This window comes from Sceloporus undulatus, chromosome 1 (genome assembly GCF_019175285.1).
Source record: "Sceloporus undulatus isolate JIND9_A2432 ecotype Alabama chromosome 1, SceUnd_v1.1, whole genome shotgun sequence".
Lineage (NCBI taxonomy): Eukaryota > Metazoa > Chordata > Lepidosauria > Squamata > Phrynosomatidae > Sceloporus > Sceloporus undulatus.
Genome location: NC_056522.1, coordinates 197,457,789 through 197,476,630, shown reverse-complemented (window position 1 = coordinate 197,476,630; position 18,842 = coordinate 197,457,789). Strand labels below are relative to the sequence as shown.

General features: G+C 39.8%; 1 protein-coding gene across 1 annotated transcript in view; it reads right to left on the bottom strand.

The window, feature by feature from the left end:
* COL5A2 (collagen type V alpha 2 chain) overlaps window positions 1-18,842 on the bottom strand; it is a 179,064-nt gene that overhangs the window by 62,241 nt on the left and 97,981 nt on the right. The window contains exons 7-17 of the mRNA XM_042458322.1: window positions 16,769-16,876; window positions 13,593-13,670; window positions 10,996-11,040; window positions 8,337-8,390; window positions 8,015-8,068; window positions 7,147-7,200; window positions 4,816-4,869; window positions 4,622-4,675; window positions 2,549-2,593; window positions 2,278-2,331; window positions 1,425-1,469 (exon numbers count right to left, since the gene is read on the bottom strand). Coding sequence (XP_042314256.1) covers window positions 1,425-1,469; window positions 2,278-2,331; window positions 2,549-2,593; window positions 4,622-4,675; window positions 4,816-4,869; window positions 7,147-7,200; window positions 8,015-8,068; window positions 8,337-8,390; window positions 10,996-11,040; window positions 13,593-13,670; window positions 16,769-16,876 — 645 coding nt within the window. The remainder of the gene's footprint in view (window positions 1-1,424; window positions 1,470-2,277; window positions 2,332-2,548; window positions 2,594-4,621; window positions 4,676-4,815; window positions 4,870-7,146; window positions 7,201-8,014; window positions 8,069-8,336; window positions 8,391-10,995; window positions 11,041-13,592; window positions 13,671-16,768; window positions 16,877-18,842) is intronic.

Below are 18,842 nucleotides of genomic sequence, written 5' to 3'. Positions count from 1 at the left end.
TGTAATAAGCTTTTAGCAGAGTATATAAAGGAACCATGCAAAAAGATCTGCTTTCCCATCCCCCAAAGGTACACACTTCAGGATTGAATGCCATGTGTTCAGACTCAGGGAAAACAGTGTGGCAGGTATTCCAAATGAGTAGCTCAGAAGGGATGCCTCCCAGCCTTTGACACCTTTCACAAAATGTGAGAGCATGTTTCCGTCCACTGCACAAAGCTGGGGAAGAAAACTTCATGGCCCTTCAGATATTGGTGTACTTCAACCTGGTAGCCTTAGTATTGTTAATGATAAGTGACAAAGGGTTCCCATTCCCTGCCATAAATAAAATTTGCAGTACAGATTCTTTCCAAAGTGTTCTTACTTGATATATGCAACCACTACTATATTATGGTGCACCAACTATGGACCTCCTACCGGCCACCGATGCAACCAGCATTGACCTTAAACTGATTTTGGCCCCAATCAATTTTTTATCCTGTTTGTGTTTAAAGGGTTCAATAGAGTCTTCCTGTTGATTATTTTGCTGCTTTCTATTGTTTTATGATTGTACTGTATTTTACTGTTTTTATTAAATATTTATTGTTTGTCACTAAGATCTTGTGATAAACAGTGGGCTATAAATATCAAAACAAGTAAGTAAAAATAAAATAAAAGCATTGCCAAGCTTAAAATATTAAAACTTCAAAGAACTGAAGAGATAAACAGTTTGATTACTGTGAGTCATCTTAACTCTTTAATTATGCAAAATATGTGAAGAGTTTGACAAAATGCAATTCATGTTACTTCTGTACAGAGCTTTTTGTTGAAATCCAGGTTTTTGTGGAATAGTCCCCTCCTAGCAATCAGATGGATCAAACATTTTATTAGTGTGAATGATAAATGCTTCACTGTATGGAATCGAATATGTGCGGCCCCAAAATTGTGGAAAATATCTATATATTTAGAATTATTGACCTTAACTTGGTGGTATCCAATCTTCTTGGTGAAAATGATACAAGCCAAGTACAAAGGAGAGACAGTGTCACTCTAATGTGTATTATTATGCATGTATACATACACAAGCATCCCCACACACCTATGATTTACCTAATGTGTTGTATGTCTCTGAGCCAGGAAGCAGGCAGGAACACAGCACTAGAAAGGCAGGAAGGAAGGTAGTCCTATTCTGTGCTGTTGCCAGGCCTATGTGCTTTCCCATTCATGTCTCCTTGTACGCAACCTGTGTCATGCATTTATTGGACACAAACTCCAAAATCTTATTTTCCAGGGCACAGTGTTAAAACAGTCATGACAAATGCTACAAAGTGCAAATATATTCAGCTTATTTAGCTAGCTTACTTAAATGAAATGTGATATGTCAAAAAGCAAATGAACGAAAAGTTGAAGAGAGAAAAAACACAGAAGTGTGGAAGAGAGATACTCACCATTGGCCCTGGCTTTCCTGGCATACCATGAGAACCACGACCTCCCTAAATAATTCAAAAAACACACAATTAGGTTATGGAAATTTTTTAAATGTCTATCCCATTTCTTAAAGAAACTATACTGACAATATTGCTTCCATATTTTATTGGTTTCTGCAGCCAATCGTTTTCAAAAATCTATGAAAAAATGAGTGGTGTTCTAGCCATCCTACCTACCCCCCTTTGTTTGAGTATTTGGTGTAACCATCCCTTTTGAAGACAGAAGAAGGTTTCTCTATGCTGCAATGATCTTGGCAAATACAAAGTTTGAGGAACACTACTCTCATTTAGCCCCAAAATGCCAATATTACTTTCTGCCCAGAAAATGCTGCTTTCTGCGTTCACAGCAATGTGTGAATGTTGTGCAGAATAAGTCCCAAATAGGCTCATAAGACTTCTTGGTCTTTGAAGACTTTCTTGCATTGAGAAGAAAATTATCAAAGTTTTTCATTCCATCCTTCAAGAAAAGGTTTTATAAAGAATTACTTCCCTAGCCTAGATCACCAATGTAACCATGTTAAATCAGAAATAAACCCTGTTGATTTCAACAAGGTCTACTTATAAGTTTTATTTCTACAGTTTACTGCAATACACATAGTCAAGCACTACTGGTTTTTGTTTGTTTGTTTGTTTGTTTACACTGTGGCACTAGAAAGCCACTAGAACCTCATCAGGCTGTAGAAGTATTTGGCAAAAATGAGTTTTTCAAGAAGCCACCCTTTCACAAAAAGCTTAAAACAAGGAGAGCTATAGATAGTGGGAAATTAGTTATACTGGTTCTACCTGTATTATCCCACTATAAATAACCACTTACTGGAGCACCTTGTGGTCCTATTCGTCCTCGTTCTCCTGCCATTCCTCGAGGACCCTGCAAGCAACAAAACAAGAAGGCCAAGGTTAAGCAGGAAGGAAAGATCACATGGGACATTCTGCACATTAGAAAGAGTTATCTATTATATGTTCCTTAAGATATTGATTCAAAAACTAGACTGGATCTCTATTTGCTCTCATACAGTAATAAAAAAATACTTTCCAGCATGGTAGAGTTAGGCAAATAGGAAGGAAACAATATGCATGACACTCACCAATGGACCAGTTGGACCCATCTGACCAGATGGGCCAGGTTCACCCTAGAAATGTAATAAAAACACATAAATTCCTAAGTAAATTAGATTTTTAAATTTTAGTTTCAGTAATAAGGGGAAACCATGCTTCCATACAGTAGTCCCCCTATCCTCACAACAGTGAGAAATAAATGAAACCACATATTATTAGCTAGCTGTACAAATCTCTATATCAGGGTAAGGAACTTCAAGCTCTGGTCTTCAACCCTTCCTTAAATGGCTGCAGCCTCTTGTCCATTATACCATCATTGGGTGGTTTTCCAGATTGGAACAAGGTTTTTCCCCCACTCCAAAAGTTTGAAATTCTTCTCTGAAATTCTAGTTACTGGCAGTTAGGAGTTTGTCATTAAAATGTGCAGGTATTTTTGGGATCATACTTTTTGTCTACAGTACACAAAAGATAAAGATAAAGGTATTCCCTGTTGATAAGGTTGTCAAGTCGTGTCTGACCAAGTCGTGCTCATTACCAAGCCAAAGAGCCAGTGTTGTCAGAGACTACTCTGTGATAATGTGGCCAGCATGATTGCACAGAAAGCTATTTACCTTCCAGCCAAAGTGGTACCTATTTATCTACTTGCATTTGCATTCTTTCGAACTGGTAGGTTGGCAGAAGCTGAGACTAGTGATGGGAGCTCACCCCATCATGTGGCACCCGGGCCTCGAACTGCCAACTTGCTGATCTTGAAATCAACAGAGTTGATTGAGCCACCGCATCCCAGTGATCACTTACTATTGCTCCATATCATCTCCATAAAGTATAGACAGAGCAGATTATCATTTGAAGCTGCCAAAAATGCACTGATCCTCCCCAAATCACATGACAGGCAGCTTTATGCATGATGAATGCAGTAGCCACCATGTGAAGGCCATTTTAGAGCAGTCTTCATTTACTACATGTAGATCAGAAATTCTTGAAAATTCTTTTAACCACTTCATCTTATGCAATTGCTATCAATACTAAAACACAAGGCTCTGTTCCATCATGGTTTGTTATTGTTGCTGTATGCCTTCAAGTCATTTCTGACTTATGGCGACCCTAAGGCAAACCTATCATGGGGTTTTCTTAGCAAGTTTTGTTCAGAGGAGGTTTACAAATTACCTTCCTCTGAGGTTGGGAGCATGTGACTTCCTCAAGATCTTCCAATGGGGTTCAAGGCCAAGCTGGGAATCAAACCCTACACCATGCCCCATTAAACAATACTCAGATGGGCTACGGAGAAGACAAAAGACCAGAGATTGGAAATCTTCTTTTTAAGATGAATGAATACAATAGGTCCCAGAGCAGCATACTACTGAGCATACTGCTCAGTTATGAATGACCTCAGCATGTCATTACATTCATTCTTCTTAAAAGGAACTTTCTGGGCTCTGCACTGGACAGCATTATGGGTAAGAAGTAGGAGTTGCCTAGCACTCAGTTGGGGGAAAATGGGAGACCAAACATCCCTTTCCTATGTACAATCCATCTTGTACAATCTACAAGTACACAGAACAGGGGATCTTTCTTTTGGGGGTCCAGTGCCCCAGGTTATGAGAAGGTTATGAGAAGGGAACAAATGCTGGAGAGATTTCACTTTGCTCAGTTTGCTGCCTATGGCAGGAGGAATGAGAAAAGCCATCAGCAACACTAATTGAGCTAATCGGACAGTGTCATTATTTACAATGTAGATAAAGACAGGGGTGAGCACTAGCCAATGTCAAAGGAGCAGAATCAGTGGAACTTGGGAAAGATAGTGTGATGGGGGGGGGGGGCAGAACCAAATATCAGGCTTTGCAGATCCTGGAAGATTTACTATATTTATTTATTCATCCATTCATTTATTGGACCATAATTTCCACAATCCCCTATACAGCCTGGTTCATGGCTAGGCTGGTTGAAGGATTCTGAGAACTGCTATCCAAAAAATTACTTTTCCAAGTTCTGAGGCTTTGCTGTTTCAAAGTCCATTTTTTCATGATATTTTGTTTCACCAAACTTCTAATTACAGAAAACGCAATTTAGTTCTAACCTCACACACCTCCATCCATTCTTACCTTAGATCCAGTGGCTCCAATTTCACCTTTTGGGCCTTCAAGTCCTTTATGTCCCTGTGATATAAATGCAACCAATTGGAAGATTAATTAATTGAAGAGGAAGATGAGGAAGAGGAAGAGGGAGGGAGAAGAGGAAGGTGGGGGAAGAGAAGAAAAAAAAAAGGACTCTTGGAGTAAAACATATTTACACTTACCCTATGGCCCTTTAATCCTGGAAGACCAGGTGCACCAGGAAAACCTCGCGCACCCTGAAACAGGAGAAAACAACTCACAGTAACATAGCTGCCCATTTCATTTTCACTGACGTTCTTAAAGCACCAGAATTTTCATCCTGTCTCAGCTCTGTATCAAGGTACAAGACTTCTTATACAGCTTTGGATCTTTGGTCCATAAAGTCCATTATCATTTGCACAGATTGGCTATGCTTCTACACAGTTTAAGCTAAGAGCTTTTCCAGCCTGATTTAAAGAAGCCAGATTTTAAATGTGTGAGTTTTCCGTACAAAGCATGTACAGAACAACCGCCTTTCTCCAAGAGTGTTAGATATGGTGACATAGGCCTTGTACAACTCTCTTTTTACATTCATGTAATAATGAACATAATAATATATTCTGATCTAGTGCTCACTCACATTCTCTTTGGCATTCCTCAGTCTGGTAATAAATACAGTGCGCCCGCACCATAACATGGGCGCACTATACGCAGCTTTCAGCTTACGCTGAAGCTCCGTAGCAAAAAAAAAAGAATGGTGCATGCGCCCATGGTATGCACACTCTGCCGCACCACGAGGGCTCAAACATATGCATTTTTCGTCTTATGCGCGGGGGGGGGGGGACCAGAATGGTTCCCCTGCATAAGGTGAGGGTCCACTGTAAATAAGATATACTGGCAAATAGATGGATAGACAGGCAGACAGATATAGAAATAAATATCCAGTATCTACATCTATTTTTCTTACTGCTACAAGACAAAAAAGGTTGGGGAGGAGGCACTCCAAACTCTAGAAATAAAATTTATTCTCTGCCCAGTGTATTTTAAGAAAAAGTCCACCCTTGGGGCACAATAAACTACATACTCAAGAAACAGGAAAATGCAAATAAAACATAAACAAAATACATTCTCTTCATTCCATATTGAACAAATATCCAACATAAGTTATCAATTTACTTTTGATTGCTTTTTTAAAAAAACCAGCAAGATTTAAAAATGTTTAAAGACGTGAATCCAAAAAGATGTAAAAGAAAAAAAACCAAATTAAGAACAGAACACATAAAAACAATTTCTGAAAACTAAGAACCTGGGGAAAAAACAGGGTCATGTTGTCTTATTTCTAGCTTTTCAGTTTTTAATTTAGTTTTGCTATATACTTATCAATGTTTATTCATTTTAAGTCCTTCCTGCAATTGTTAACAAAAAGGGAATTTGATAACTTTTGCTTGGTATTCATGTAGCATGGGTTTGAGACTACATTTTGCTTGATTATGCTTCATTTTAATTATCCCACTGTATGTTTTTAAAATATATCTGCAGAGTCCATGAAGAAGGACTTTCCCTATGAACTTCATCAAGCCTAAAATAAATTTCATTTCCATCTCCCCCCCTTTTTTTTTCTTTTTTTTTTTTTTTGTTTCAAGGCTTTCCCCCCTTTTTAGCTTCTTGTAGCACCAGAGAAATAGACTGTGATAACTGCTATGTAACTATTAGATGGTCTAAAATAGAGATTTTGTAAAAATAATGATGATGATAATAATAATAACAACACTTGTTGATGCCATTTAAATGGTATAAATGAGTCTATGATCCATTTTTCAACTCTGATTTCTTTGGCAACAGTAGCGTCACTGGGGGGGGGGGTGCAGGAGTTTAGACTGCACTGGGTGACACCCCAGAAGGGGGGTGACACCCAGTTAGCCTCCCACCCCTGCAGATGCTGCCCACTCCTGTGCGGGTGCTCCTTATTGGCTGCTCAGGTGCTTTACACGCCTCCACAGAGGCCCCTTGGGCCCATGCAGCTGCAGCTCCATCCATGGAGGTGCTTTTGGCCCACACAGATGCTCCTCTAGCTGTATGGGTGCCATTTCCGGCTGCATGGGTGCCATTTCCAGCCACACGGCTGCAACTACGGTCACATGGGGACTCTTTCAGCCCGGCAAGTCCCCTTCTGGCCACAAGGGTGCTGTTTCTGGCCATGTGGGTGCCCCTCCAAACGTGCGGGCACTCTTTTGGCCCGCACAGGTGAAATCTAGCCATATGGGCACTGTTTCCAGCTGCGCAGGTGCTATTTCTGGCCATGTGGATGCCTCTCTGGCCATGCGAGTGCCATTTCCACCTGCATGGGTGTGCCTCAAGGCCCGTGCAGGCACTCCCATGTGCCCCCATCCTTGGAGGTCCCACTAGAAGTCCTGCCCTCCAGAGGTCCTTCCCCCGGAGGTCCCACCCCACACACAAGGTGACACCCGGTGTGGGATCGCCACTATGTGGCACCAGCATTTTAATGCAGGATTTGTTCTTGTTAATGCACATACTGGAGATCCTGGGAATCCAACTTCTCCAGGCTGTCCTGACCTCCCAGCTTCACCCTAAACAAAGTAAACAAAAATATCATAAACATTCAGATTTATTTTAATATTCATATGTTTAAAAATTACACCTTTCAGATTCTAGGTTATCCTAGGCTACAAATCTAACAAATCTCAGGGCTTATAAGAAAGTACCATAACAATTTTGAAGCCAAAGCATCTCATTAGCTCTCTCATACACACACACAATCCACCCCATGAATTCAAAGTGTATATGCATGTGTGCATGTGTGCGTGTGTGTAAATGTTAATGAATGAATGGGTTCACATATGTATACATATTGTGGGTGTGGGTATCCTGATTCCTCCTTCTGAAGCCACCCATGAGAATATGTAGGTTTTTACACTTTTGAGAGACAATTTTTTGGGAGAGATGGAGGAGATTACAGAAAGAGGAGGAAGGTAATTATTGGCCTTACTCTACAACTGATGAGTAGCTATGTCTCCTGCTAATACAACATGACCTTTAGATTCAAATAAGTGTTTTCAGCTACTTCTATTACAATTAAAATAGAGTAACAAAGATCAGGGCTTTCTCTGTGGTGACTCTTTCCCTCTAGTTCTCTCTGACAAAGAAACATTATTTTAATGCTTTTCTGATGATGTTTTAAACATCTATAAAGATATATTTGCTTAAGAAAGCTTTTGCTTTGTAAGTGACAGTTGTTTTGACATAACAGTCTCTGGCTATTCTTCATTCATTTTGGCTATTCTATACTCATACAATTTCTATTTTGTTTATTTTATTATGTGATCTCATAACACAGATGGCAAGTTGTTGGCAAAATTGTTGGACAAACATTTTTAAACTTACATCTTCACCAGGTTTTCCAGGAGGACCCTCTGGACCACGAACACCAGCTGGACCCTAGCAAATGTTTAAAAATGCTTAAAATTAACAAATTGAGCAATTCTTGAGGGGAAAATATTGATAACCTCAGCTGAAAGATCACATATATTGATATTCAGATAATAATAGAATCTACTAACTCTAAAGGGAGTTGTCAACACATATCCCAAGAAGATCGGTCCACATATCCTTTAAAACCATAGTACAACTGCAAGGATTTAAAATGTAATTGTCTAATCCACTACATTTTCCACAGCCCTTAAGAGGCATGTCAAAATGACCTTACCATTGGTCCTGGTTCCCCGGGTTCACCTGGTGGGCCAGGTGGGCCTCTACCACCCTAAAACAGAACACATATTGATTATGACTTGTGAAAATCAGTTAGTAAAAAGAGATGACATGGACATTAACATGGTAAATAATCCACCGAATGAACTTTAAGATTTTAGAGAGACAGAGACAGACAGAGAGAGAGAGTACAAACACACACACACACACACATATAATATCAGCTCATATATTATATCTCAGCAAATATTGTATCTAGGATTGAGTTCCATAATACAAAGAGTCAGTTTGTTGTTGTTGTTGCATGTCTTCAAGTTGCTTCTGACATATGGAGACCCTAACATGACCCTATCGTGGGGTTTTCTTGACAAGATTTGTTCATAGGTGGATTGCCCTTGCCCTCCCTGTGACTTGCCCACAGTCACCCAATGGGCTTCATGGCCAAGCTAAGAAGTGAACTATAGAATCACAGAATCATAGGAATTTATCACACAGAGGTCATTGCATGTGCTAAACGTCATGCAACTGCCCCCAAACATCAAGCAAGTGCCATGGGTGTGAGCCCACATGGCGCTACAGAAGTGGAATCACAGCTATCGCTCCATTCCCGTCATGCACTCGTAACCGGGGGAGCCTCCTGGAGTGCTTTTCTTATTAACGATTTATCCCTATAATAAGAAAAGCACTCCAGGAGGGTCCCCCGGTTATGAGTGCATAACAGGAATGGAGCGGGAGCCGCGATTCCACTTCCGTAGCACCATGGCACTTGTGTGATGTTTGGGGGGCGCTTGCATGACGTTTAGCACACGAAAGGACTTCCATGTGATAAACTCCATAGAGTTGAAAGAGACCATGAGGGCCATCCAGTCCAACCCCCCGCCATGCAGGAAATCACAATCAATGTATCCCCAACAGGTGGCTATCCAGCCTCTGTTTAAAAACCTCCAAAGCAGGAGACTCCACCACCCTCTGTGGGAGTGTGTTCCACTGTCGAACAGCTCTGACTGTCAAGAAGTTCCTCCTAATGTTGAGGTGGAATCTATTTTCCTGTAGCTTGCATCCATTGTTCCATGTTCTAGTCTCTGAAGAAGCAGAAAACAAGCTACCCTATCACCGTTTAATCTTCTTCTCCAGGCTAAACATACCCAGCTCCCTAAGTCTTTCCTCATAAGGTATGGTTTCCAACCCTGGTCAAAACAAGAACAGGTTTTCTTTTCAAAAACCAAAGACAGGTAGGTGCCAACTCTACAATCTAGTCTGCAACTGAAGCTTTACTAAAATTAAGTTAATGAATCTCTATTATGTAATTGTAGTCAATGAATTATTCATAGCATCAATCTAAAAAGGATGAGCCAAGTTCCCATGACAATCTTAAACAGAGCTCAGGGTGGTCAATGCTTAGCTGGAGGACCATCCACAAGACACATGTCAGCAGCTATGAGTTTCTTGAAGGAGGAATGTGATGTAACAGTGGTTATAAATAAATATTCTATAAAAACAAAATCAGTGCTAAATTGGTTTGCGGTAATGAGAAAAGCAATGGCTGCTATATTCAACACTATGGCCTATCCACATTGCAGAAATAATCCAGTTTGACACCACTTTAACATGGCTCAATGCTATGAAATTCTGGGAACTGTAGTTCCGTGAGACATTTAGCCTTCTCTGTGTGGGAGCTGTGGTGCCACAACAAACTACAGTTCCCTGAATTCTATAGCACTGAGACATGGCAGTTAAAGTGGTGTCAAACTGGATTATTTCTGCAGTTCTGATGCAGCCTGAGAAATATATATTATTAATTAAACTATACATTTTTTAGGATGAAGGAACTGGAAAAACCATCACTTGCCTAAAAAAACTATGAAATTTGTGGGGTTGACAGGCAACTTGAAGGAATATACATACACACGCAGGTGACTTGGAAGGGAATTAGGCAAAAGAACCCAACAAAAAGCAATACCTTTTGAATAACTTATTGAACAGTTGACATCTGAAAATGCTAAACTGATGTAATGAATGTATACTATACAGACATAATGGTAAACTATGGTTCATTGTTACGGGAATGGTCTATGGAAATTGAGTGCAATCAACACTCCAGTATGGCCACAGAATAAAAAAATGAAACGTTTTGCTTTCATTTAGTATTATTAGTACTGACAGCTTGTTGCTGCATTTGAACTCACATACACTGTGGATAAGCTTGATCATAGTTTCCTGCCTCAAACCTTTTACTGCAAAACTAGCTTGGCTTATTTCAAGAAACAGATAAGATTAGTTACACTTAAGGCTTGGATGTAAAAACCAAGGTTTAGTTAAGGAAAAAAGAAAATGAAAACGTTCAGTTTCTGCCTTACAGAGAATGGGCCGGGAAGGTAAGAAGCACCAAACTCAATGGGTGGTTATAGTGCTCCAGGTTTCAGTTTGAATTCTATCCAATGTGCTGAACCCCATCTAAAAAACAGGTTCAGCACCATGAGCAGCTCCTGCACTTTCAGACTAAAACTGGAACGTATTCACTGTGCATTGAACATGGAACAATCCACTTCCCTTCTGGGTGGAAGAGGAAGCCGATCATAAAAAGCCATCATTGTTATTATTATTTCCAAAACATTATGTTTTATTCATGTATGATACCTTTGAGTGAAACAACTTACTGGTTGTCCTGAAAGACCTTGAGGCCCTCTTGGACCCACAGGACCCTGGAGGTGGGTGGTAAAGAGAGAGTTATTAAACACACGTAACAGGCTATTCAGAAACATTTGATTGCAGTAATCCCCCACCCCCCACCCCGGCTCGGCCACAGTCTAGTTTTCTGTATAGATCAAGGGTGGGCAATTTCCAGGAATCATGCTAGGATATGCCAAGGGTTCAGACCCATGAAACTGCCTTTTCTTGCTCCCTCGATCCATTTTGGCCTCCTGCCAAAAGGGGGGTTTTAAAAGCCAGTGGCATTTTGAGGGTCCTCTGGGGATATTATGTGCTTTTTTTAAAAAAAACAAAAAACATTATCCCTTCATCCTCCATCTTTTATCTTTTACACTACCTGGACTCCACCTGAAGTTTTTTTATCTCATTTTAGTGTATTTGTACATTAATGTTTTACATTTTTCTTTTTTGGTTTAATCTCTTTTTAGGACTCGATTGTATTTTTATGTTGGGGGGGGAGGGTTGGGTATTTTGGAATTTTTAATGCATTTCTCTTTAATTGTACGTTACTTAACTGCTATAATCCGCTTGGATTCCCTGAGATTAAGCGGAATATAAATTATTATTATTATTATTATTATTATTATTATTATTATTATTATTATTATTAGGCCCCAGACCTGTTTTATGCTCAGAATGACTTTTTACTTTTTTTACAAAAAAATGGTGGCTCAGGCATCTGAGAGATACAAATATGACCTTGGGAATGAACTTGTCCATTTCCAAAGTACAGTGGTCCCTTCCCTTACGAAGGGCATCCGTTCTGGACCCCCCCCCATCCGTGTAAGAGAAATTCCGCAGATGCTCAAGCCCCATTAAAGATAATGGGGCTTGTGCCCACAGTGGCGTGCAGCAGCGCGCCACAGGTGCACACACCATTGCTTTTTCAGGCACACAGCACCACTTCTTCCACTGAGGCTTCCAGTCTATGCTGGAAGCCACGTATAATGAGGACGCACTGTAGATAGTATTATTTAAGTTGTATATTTAGGTGCATTAAAATGTGACTTGAACAAATTATATAATATTTATAATATTTCATACAAAAATGATAAAATCATGTTTTATATGCAGATGCAGATAACAATAAAAACTTGCTTTTTAAACACATATATTAATTAAATGTAAGCCTATACTGGTCTACTCAGAAGTAAGTCTTTTGAGGTAGTCTTATCTAACAGTGCAATACTATACTTTCTGATCAGAATCAAGGACCGCTGCATTCTGGGTCGCTTTTAGTTGGGAAGAAAAATGTGCCAAAGAGGAGCCAAAACATGTAAAAAATCCCCCCCCAGTGAACATAGGAGGTGGCAAATGTTTTAAAATGTTCAGGGTTACATGCATGGTGGGATGGTGTTAAAACATCTCTAGTGGGGGCAATTTACCCTCAACAGTTGTCCACCTAGATTTAGTTTAACCAAACAGTCGTACAATCCTATGAGTAACCTCCTGAACAGAATGGAACAATTCTAATATGCATCTGTGGGTTTGTGCTGTCAATGCTACAATTTCATGCATGGTTAATTGGGAGTAAATCACCACAGAAATTAGGAATTATTTTTCAGTAAACATGCATTAGCTGGGCTTCAGAACTGAAATAACCCATTAAACCATTGCTATTGTTGCTTCCAAACCAATTTCTCACAGAATACTTCATTTCTGAAACTGTTTTTTTAAAAACACATAGGAAATGAGATCTAATAACGAAAACTCTCAGGCCACAATCCAGATAGCTGCTCTATACATACTCAAGGGCACTTAACGGTTTTCTTTGAAAAAGGCAGTCAATTCAAAAGTCTCCTTTCAAAAGTGGTTTGTTTTGTAACACTGGAACCATTTTTTAAGAAATACAAATCAAAAGCCTAGTACATACAGAGGACTGATTGTATTTTTCTCTGGATTGTGGGCTGTAACACAAATGTATAACCTAATAATCAAAAAGTGTGAATGTACTGCAGAAACACAATGACAAAAGCTTTTCTTTACTATCTACACCAAGGATGGGAATTGTTTGGTTCACTGGTTCCATGTGGTCCTTCGAAGGGTGGGCTTAGGGACCCTCCTAGGCACCCCTTTGCCTTTTACAGACTCATCAAAAATATTTTCACCCCAAAAGTAAAATCCATCATTTCCAGGTTGCACCAAAAATGGAAGTGCATAGCCTCCTAGGCTCCTAAGCACACCTGAAATACAAAATATGCAAACGACCTGCACTCAAAAACAAAGCAGATGCTTCCGTGCATTGCTGAGATCAGTGAAAAAAGCCCATTGCCATGTTTTGCCGTAACCACTACAAACCGAGATCTGGTTGACATGAACAAGAGTAAAAGATTATCCACGTCAAGGCATACATGATATGGAACTCCCTACTCTGGGGGGTGGGGTTCCATCTAGACTCCTCTTGATTTTATGCATAACTTGTTGAAAACCTATGCTTGTTTTTGTTGGTTGTTTTAGAAGGCTTTTAGCCAACCTGGACACTATTTTCAAAGTCAGGATAGAAATCTCATGAAAAGGAGAGAATGAGAGAGGGAGATGTTCTTACCACAGCACCAGGCATGAATCCCATTTGACCAGCAAGTCCAGATTTCTCATCTAGTCCTGCCATCTGAGATGTAAATGGCTGTTAACATAAGAACATTTACCATTAGAATTAAGATAAATACTAGAAACATGGTATTTTTATATAAAAAATCATGGACAAGGTGATGGGAAGGTAAACCTTTCATGAATAATTGCTGGAATCATTTCACTTAAAACCGGTCATTTTCATCAGTGGAATGAAAATGAGATGACAGGCACAGAGATCCTCATTTATATTACTTTTAGAAGCACAAGAAACACTTATACTTCAGCTTCCATTAGGCTTAATATATTACAAACACAAGGACAAGCATTGAGAGAAATGGCAAGCGCGTAGCGTCTCTCTGTTTAAATATATAGGGAAATATTGAAAACAAGTGAGAAAGACTACAATTGCATAATTGCTTTTTTCATCAAAACTGTGCTTATGTTCTTGGAATTAAAGGGAAGACACACATCCAAATTTGGGCTGCAATATTATATACACTAACCTGGGAAGAGGCTCTGTACAGGACTGCACTGATTATCTAATAGTCATTGCAAGTGAAGTAACTTTCCTTATCTTCCTCCACACACATCCCCTGTATGTTGTATTTAAAAGGAGATGTTGACTGGGGCTCAGACATTTCCTGCTCTAATTCTGATTCTCTCCCTAGCTCCTCCTAACTGAACAGGACAATCTCACATTCAGATAATGTGTGTTGTGTGTGTTGTATGCCTTCAAGTCATTTCTGACCTATGGAGACCCTAAGGCTCCATCATGGGGTTTTCTTGGCAAGATTTGTTTAGAGGAGGTTTGCCATTGCCTCTGAGGTTGAGACTGTGTGACTTGCCAAGATCATCCAGTGAGTTTCATGACTAAGCTGGGAATTGAACCCTAGTCTCTAAGAGTCATAGTCCAACATCAAACCACTGCGCCACACTGTACCTTGAGAGATTTCTTGTGCTTCCATGACACAAATGAATTGTGGCTTGCTCTGAGAACACTTTGGAGAACCAGACTGATGGATTCTCATCTACTATGTGTGATGTAGCCCAAGAGTGGCTAGGAGTGGTCAGTGGTAGAAGTTTTCCAGCAGCCAGTGCTTCACCATACCTCATGTTCTTCTGCCTGAGGTAAGCACCTCACTTTGTCTGAAAGGAGACCTGGCTTTGCCTCCTGAACAGAAGCCTAACTTTGCAGCTGTTAAATATATATTCATTTATAGGCTTTCTTTAAAGATAACTGTTCCAAAGCTCATTAATCATTTGTGTTTCAAAATGCATTCTCCCACTGCCTGCATCTCACTTGTTTCCAAAGGTATACCAAGTTTAATTAAAAGGAAAATGTCTCATCCCCTCATTGAGCTTTGGGGTTGAAGAGTGTGAGGAATGAGCCTGAATTAAATTATCACTGCCTTAACCTTGCCATCTATCAAGCTCACAAGAATAATAACATTGTCCTCACTCAAGGATGCAACACAGAGATCAAGAATAATTTCAAGCTTACTTAAAAAGGAACAATTTCTAATTAAAGCAGCACTAATTCAAGTTTCTGCAAAGTCACAATGGCCTGAGGTAAGTATTAATGTATGTACATATTTAAACCACTGTTCATTATACTCATACATGCCACAGTTGTGGCACTGCAAAAATACCAACAACCTGGCTCTCCAGATGGGCACCACTTATAAAAGGTTATAGGTCAGGTGTCAGCAAAGCACCTCACTCTTTTTAGGAAAATGGATATTAGATATCAATTCTGCAGCCTTAAGGAAATCAGCATTTCACCCTCCAAACCTGTGACCTTTTGAAATTGCTTGGAATTCAAGATTTCGGCATGCTGTATACTATTTTGTTTGTATCATCCATTGGCTTCATATGCTCACACAGTTTTAAGCTTCCAAAATATACAAAGAAGAATAGAATTTGGTGGGATGGAGGAGGAGTAAAATGGCCACCAGATGCTTAGGAGTTTCTGCCTTTTATAGAGGAGGAGGAGGAGGAGGAGGAGGAGGACCTTTGTAGTTTTATTTTTGAAAGCTGATCTTCAGGAATTGAAAGTAGAGCTCATAATTCATACTTCTGCTTCTTCATTCTTTTCTTTTCTTTTTTGGTTTTTGAGATATGAAATGTTAAATTATTCAGCATAATGCTATTGTGCTCTTCTCATCTTACAGTGCAGCCATCACAGTTTGGGCTGTAGTCCATGCTGTTTGAGGGAGCAAAGTATCTTCTGTGGTCTTTATCACTGCTACCAAATGAATGTCTATGGTTTCTGAATATTTTACTAAAAAAGCACTTAAATATTTTTCTCACTTTAGCAGATTGTTGTACTGAGTACAATGAAAAGGTAATAAGTGTGGAGTGACAATCAAAGCATTAGGCTAAGGTGAAACCACAAAAAATTGAATTTTTACTAGAAACTTTGAAAAACAACAATTAGACCTATGTTGGAATGATAGTCCTAATGGAAAAAAACAAATGATCAAACAGCTCTACTAATTAGTTATAAAAGCAATTAGGCTAGGAAAGATGATGACAGGATGGGGGATATCATATATTCAGAACCTCATTTGTCCACTTGAGCCAAGTTCTAACAATAAAGAAAAAAATTCATCTCATGCTAATCAACTAACATGAAGCTTCTCACTTTCATCTTAGCTTTTGTTATCCTTGGACTTCTCTTCTTCTACAGCACTTTGAACCCCAACCTTGTTCTTCTGATTTCTACCTCATGAATTGACTTGACTGCTTACCAGCTTTACTTATATGCAGTTCCAACTCTTTCCATCAAACTTTTCACCAGCAAGAAGAGCAGTAAATTATCCCCACTGCATGGTCCCATACAAACAAAATTTCTTCCTCTGCCCCTTTAGGTCTCAGCCTTGTGGGCACATCCACTGTATGACCATTTGAGCCTTCCCTTAAGACTAGCTTGAAAATCACTCTGATTGGTATTCAAGAGACAACACTGGCAGAATAGAGAAATGTGCTCCAGAAGGTTGGTGACCTCTCTGGAAGATTTGTGGAAGTCTCCTTCCATGACTTAGATATTGTCCAATGTCTAAATGGAAAGCAACCATTTTATAACTAAGAATAGATGCAAAATAAGTTAATTGTTTCATCTCTTCACAGTCCATATGAAATGCTACTTACTCTGCCCACTCCATCTGGTCCTGTGGATGGCTGACCAGGAGGACCAGGGTCACCAGGTTGTCCAGGTATACCAGGTTCACCATCCAATCCTGGAGGACCACGAGCACCCTAAAAAGAGAGATGAAATAAACCAATACAAATATATACAGAAGATGTAAAATGCAATCTTGTAGAATTTATAAGACAACAGGAGCATTAGATCATGTATGCATACAATCAGTACAGAGAGCCTCACTTATTGACATGATCTATATGCACCAGCACAGGGCACCAGTTCAGACAGCTTGGAAAACAATGGAAGGAAAACTGGAAATTAAAACAAATATTTCACATAACTGCCTAGAACCGTGATGGTGAACCTATGGCATGCATGTCAGAAGTGCCATGTGATGCCATTTCGCCTGGCACCCAGCAGGGAGGAGGAGGAGGAACAGGCACACATATGCCCATTGCTCCACTTCCCAGACTTTTCCCAGTCTTCAGCTGTCTCTCGGAAACAGCTGGAGGCTGGGAAAAGCACAGCGGGAGAAGGAACCACAGGCCTGTGCCTGTGACTCCTCCTCTTGGGCCTTTCCCTGCCTTCGGCTGTCTTTCAGAAACAGCTGAGGGCTGGGAAAAGCATGACAGGAGAAGAAGCCACAGGTGCGCACCTGTGGTTACTCCTCCAAGGCCTTTCTCAGCCTTCAGATGTCTCTTTGAAAACAGCTTGAGGCCAGAAAAGGCACAGGAAGAGATGTCCCACACCCAGGAGGGTGGACGTCCCACCCTCAGCACCAGGTAACAACCGTTGCCAGAAACATTCTTAGCTGGGACATGTGGCCCCAAAAAGGTTCACCATCACTGGCCTAGAATAAAATCTGAAGTGACTCTGTAACACAATTAACTTTATTGACGTGTTCATTTATGGGACTGCTCTATAATTTTGACTTTGATATGAATGAATTGGTGGTTGAATACATGAGACTTGGAGACTTGTTACTTGCATCTGCAGCAGGAAGCAATTGTTTCAGCCTGTAGGGAAGTCCCATGCTTTTCTTTATGCTTTTCACTTCATCGCTAGCACAGTGGTTATTATTTTCCCATGAATATAAAAATATTACAGTGGCTGTATAGTTCAATATTACTTTTGAACAGAGGTTTGAGGAGAAACAAAGTGGTAGACTGCCTGTCATGCCCAAAGCATGCCCATGGCAGAAGCCAAAAGGAGCACATTTACTTGCCATTTTAGCCCTGGTGATTTATTTAAAAACAAAACAAAACCCAGTCCCACTGCATTTGAACCAAGGGCAGGTCTAATTTGGTACATGAAGTCATTTGTTCTGAATCTAGAAACCTCTGTTTTGGAACCTACTTTCATCAAGAAGATCATCAATGGTAATTTTATAACCATGGAGCTTTTCACAATTGTAAGAAAACTTCCAGAGCAGATGTGCTACTCCCAAGGGTTACATGGTTTGGCTTATGTTTTCATTTTTAATGTGCAACTGGAAACAAATTGGGCAGCTGGAAAAATATTGTAGTTGGAAAAATGATAGTATGCAATTGAAAAAAATGAGAGAGAAGCTAGACCCATTACAATTTATTAAGCCTTTATAAAGCACTTAAATAAACATATGGATTTTAAGCAGCATGCACACAACTTCACTCTCAAGTCCAAACCACATTACAGTCAGTCCTCCATATCCATGGATTTTTTTATTCATGGACTGAAAATATTTTTAAAATATACAAATTCCAAAAAGCAAACCTTGATTTTGCTATTTTATATAAGGGACACTATTTTACTTTGCTATTGTATTTAACAGGACTTGAGCACCCATGGAGCCCAAATGCATCTGAGGAAGTAGACTTAAGTCTACAAAAGCTCATGCTGCCGACTTCTTTCATTAGTTAGTCTCAAAGGTGCTCTACATATTGATTCTACAGAATAACACAACTATATCTTTGAACCCATGTATTTTGTTATTCATAGGGGTTCCTGGAACAAAACCCCAGTTGATACCAACAGCCCAGTGTATCACACTTTCTTTTCTTTGGCTAAAACGTCTTACTCTTCACCTTTACTATTGATTTT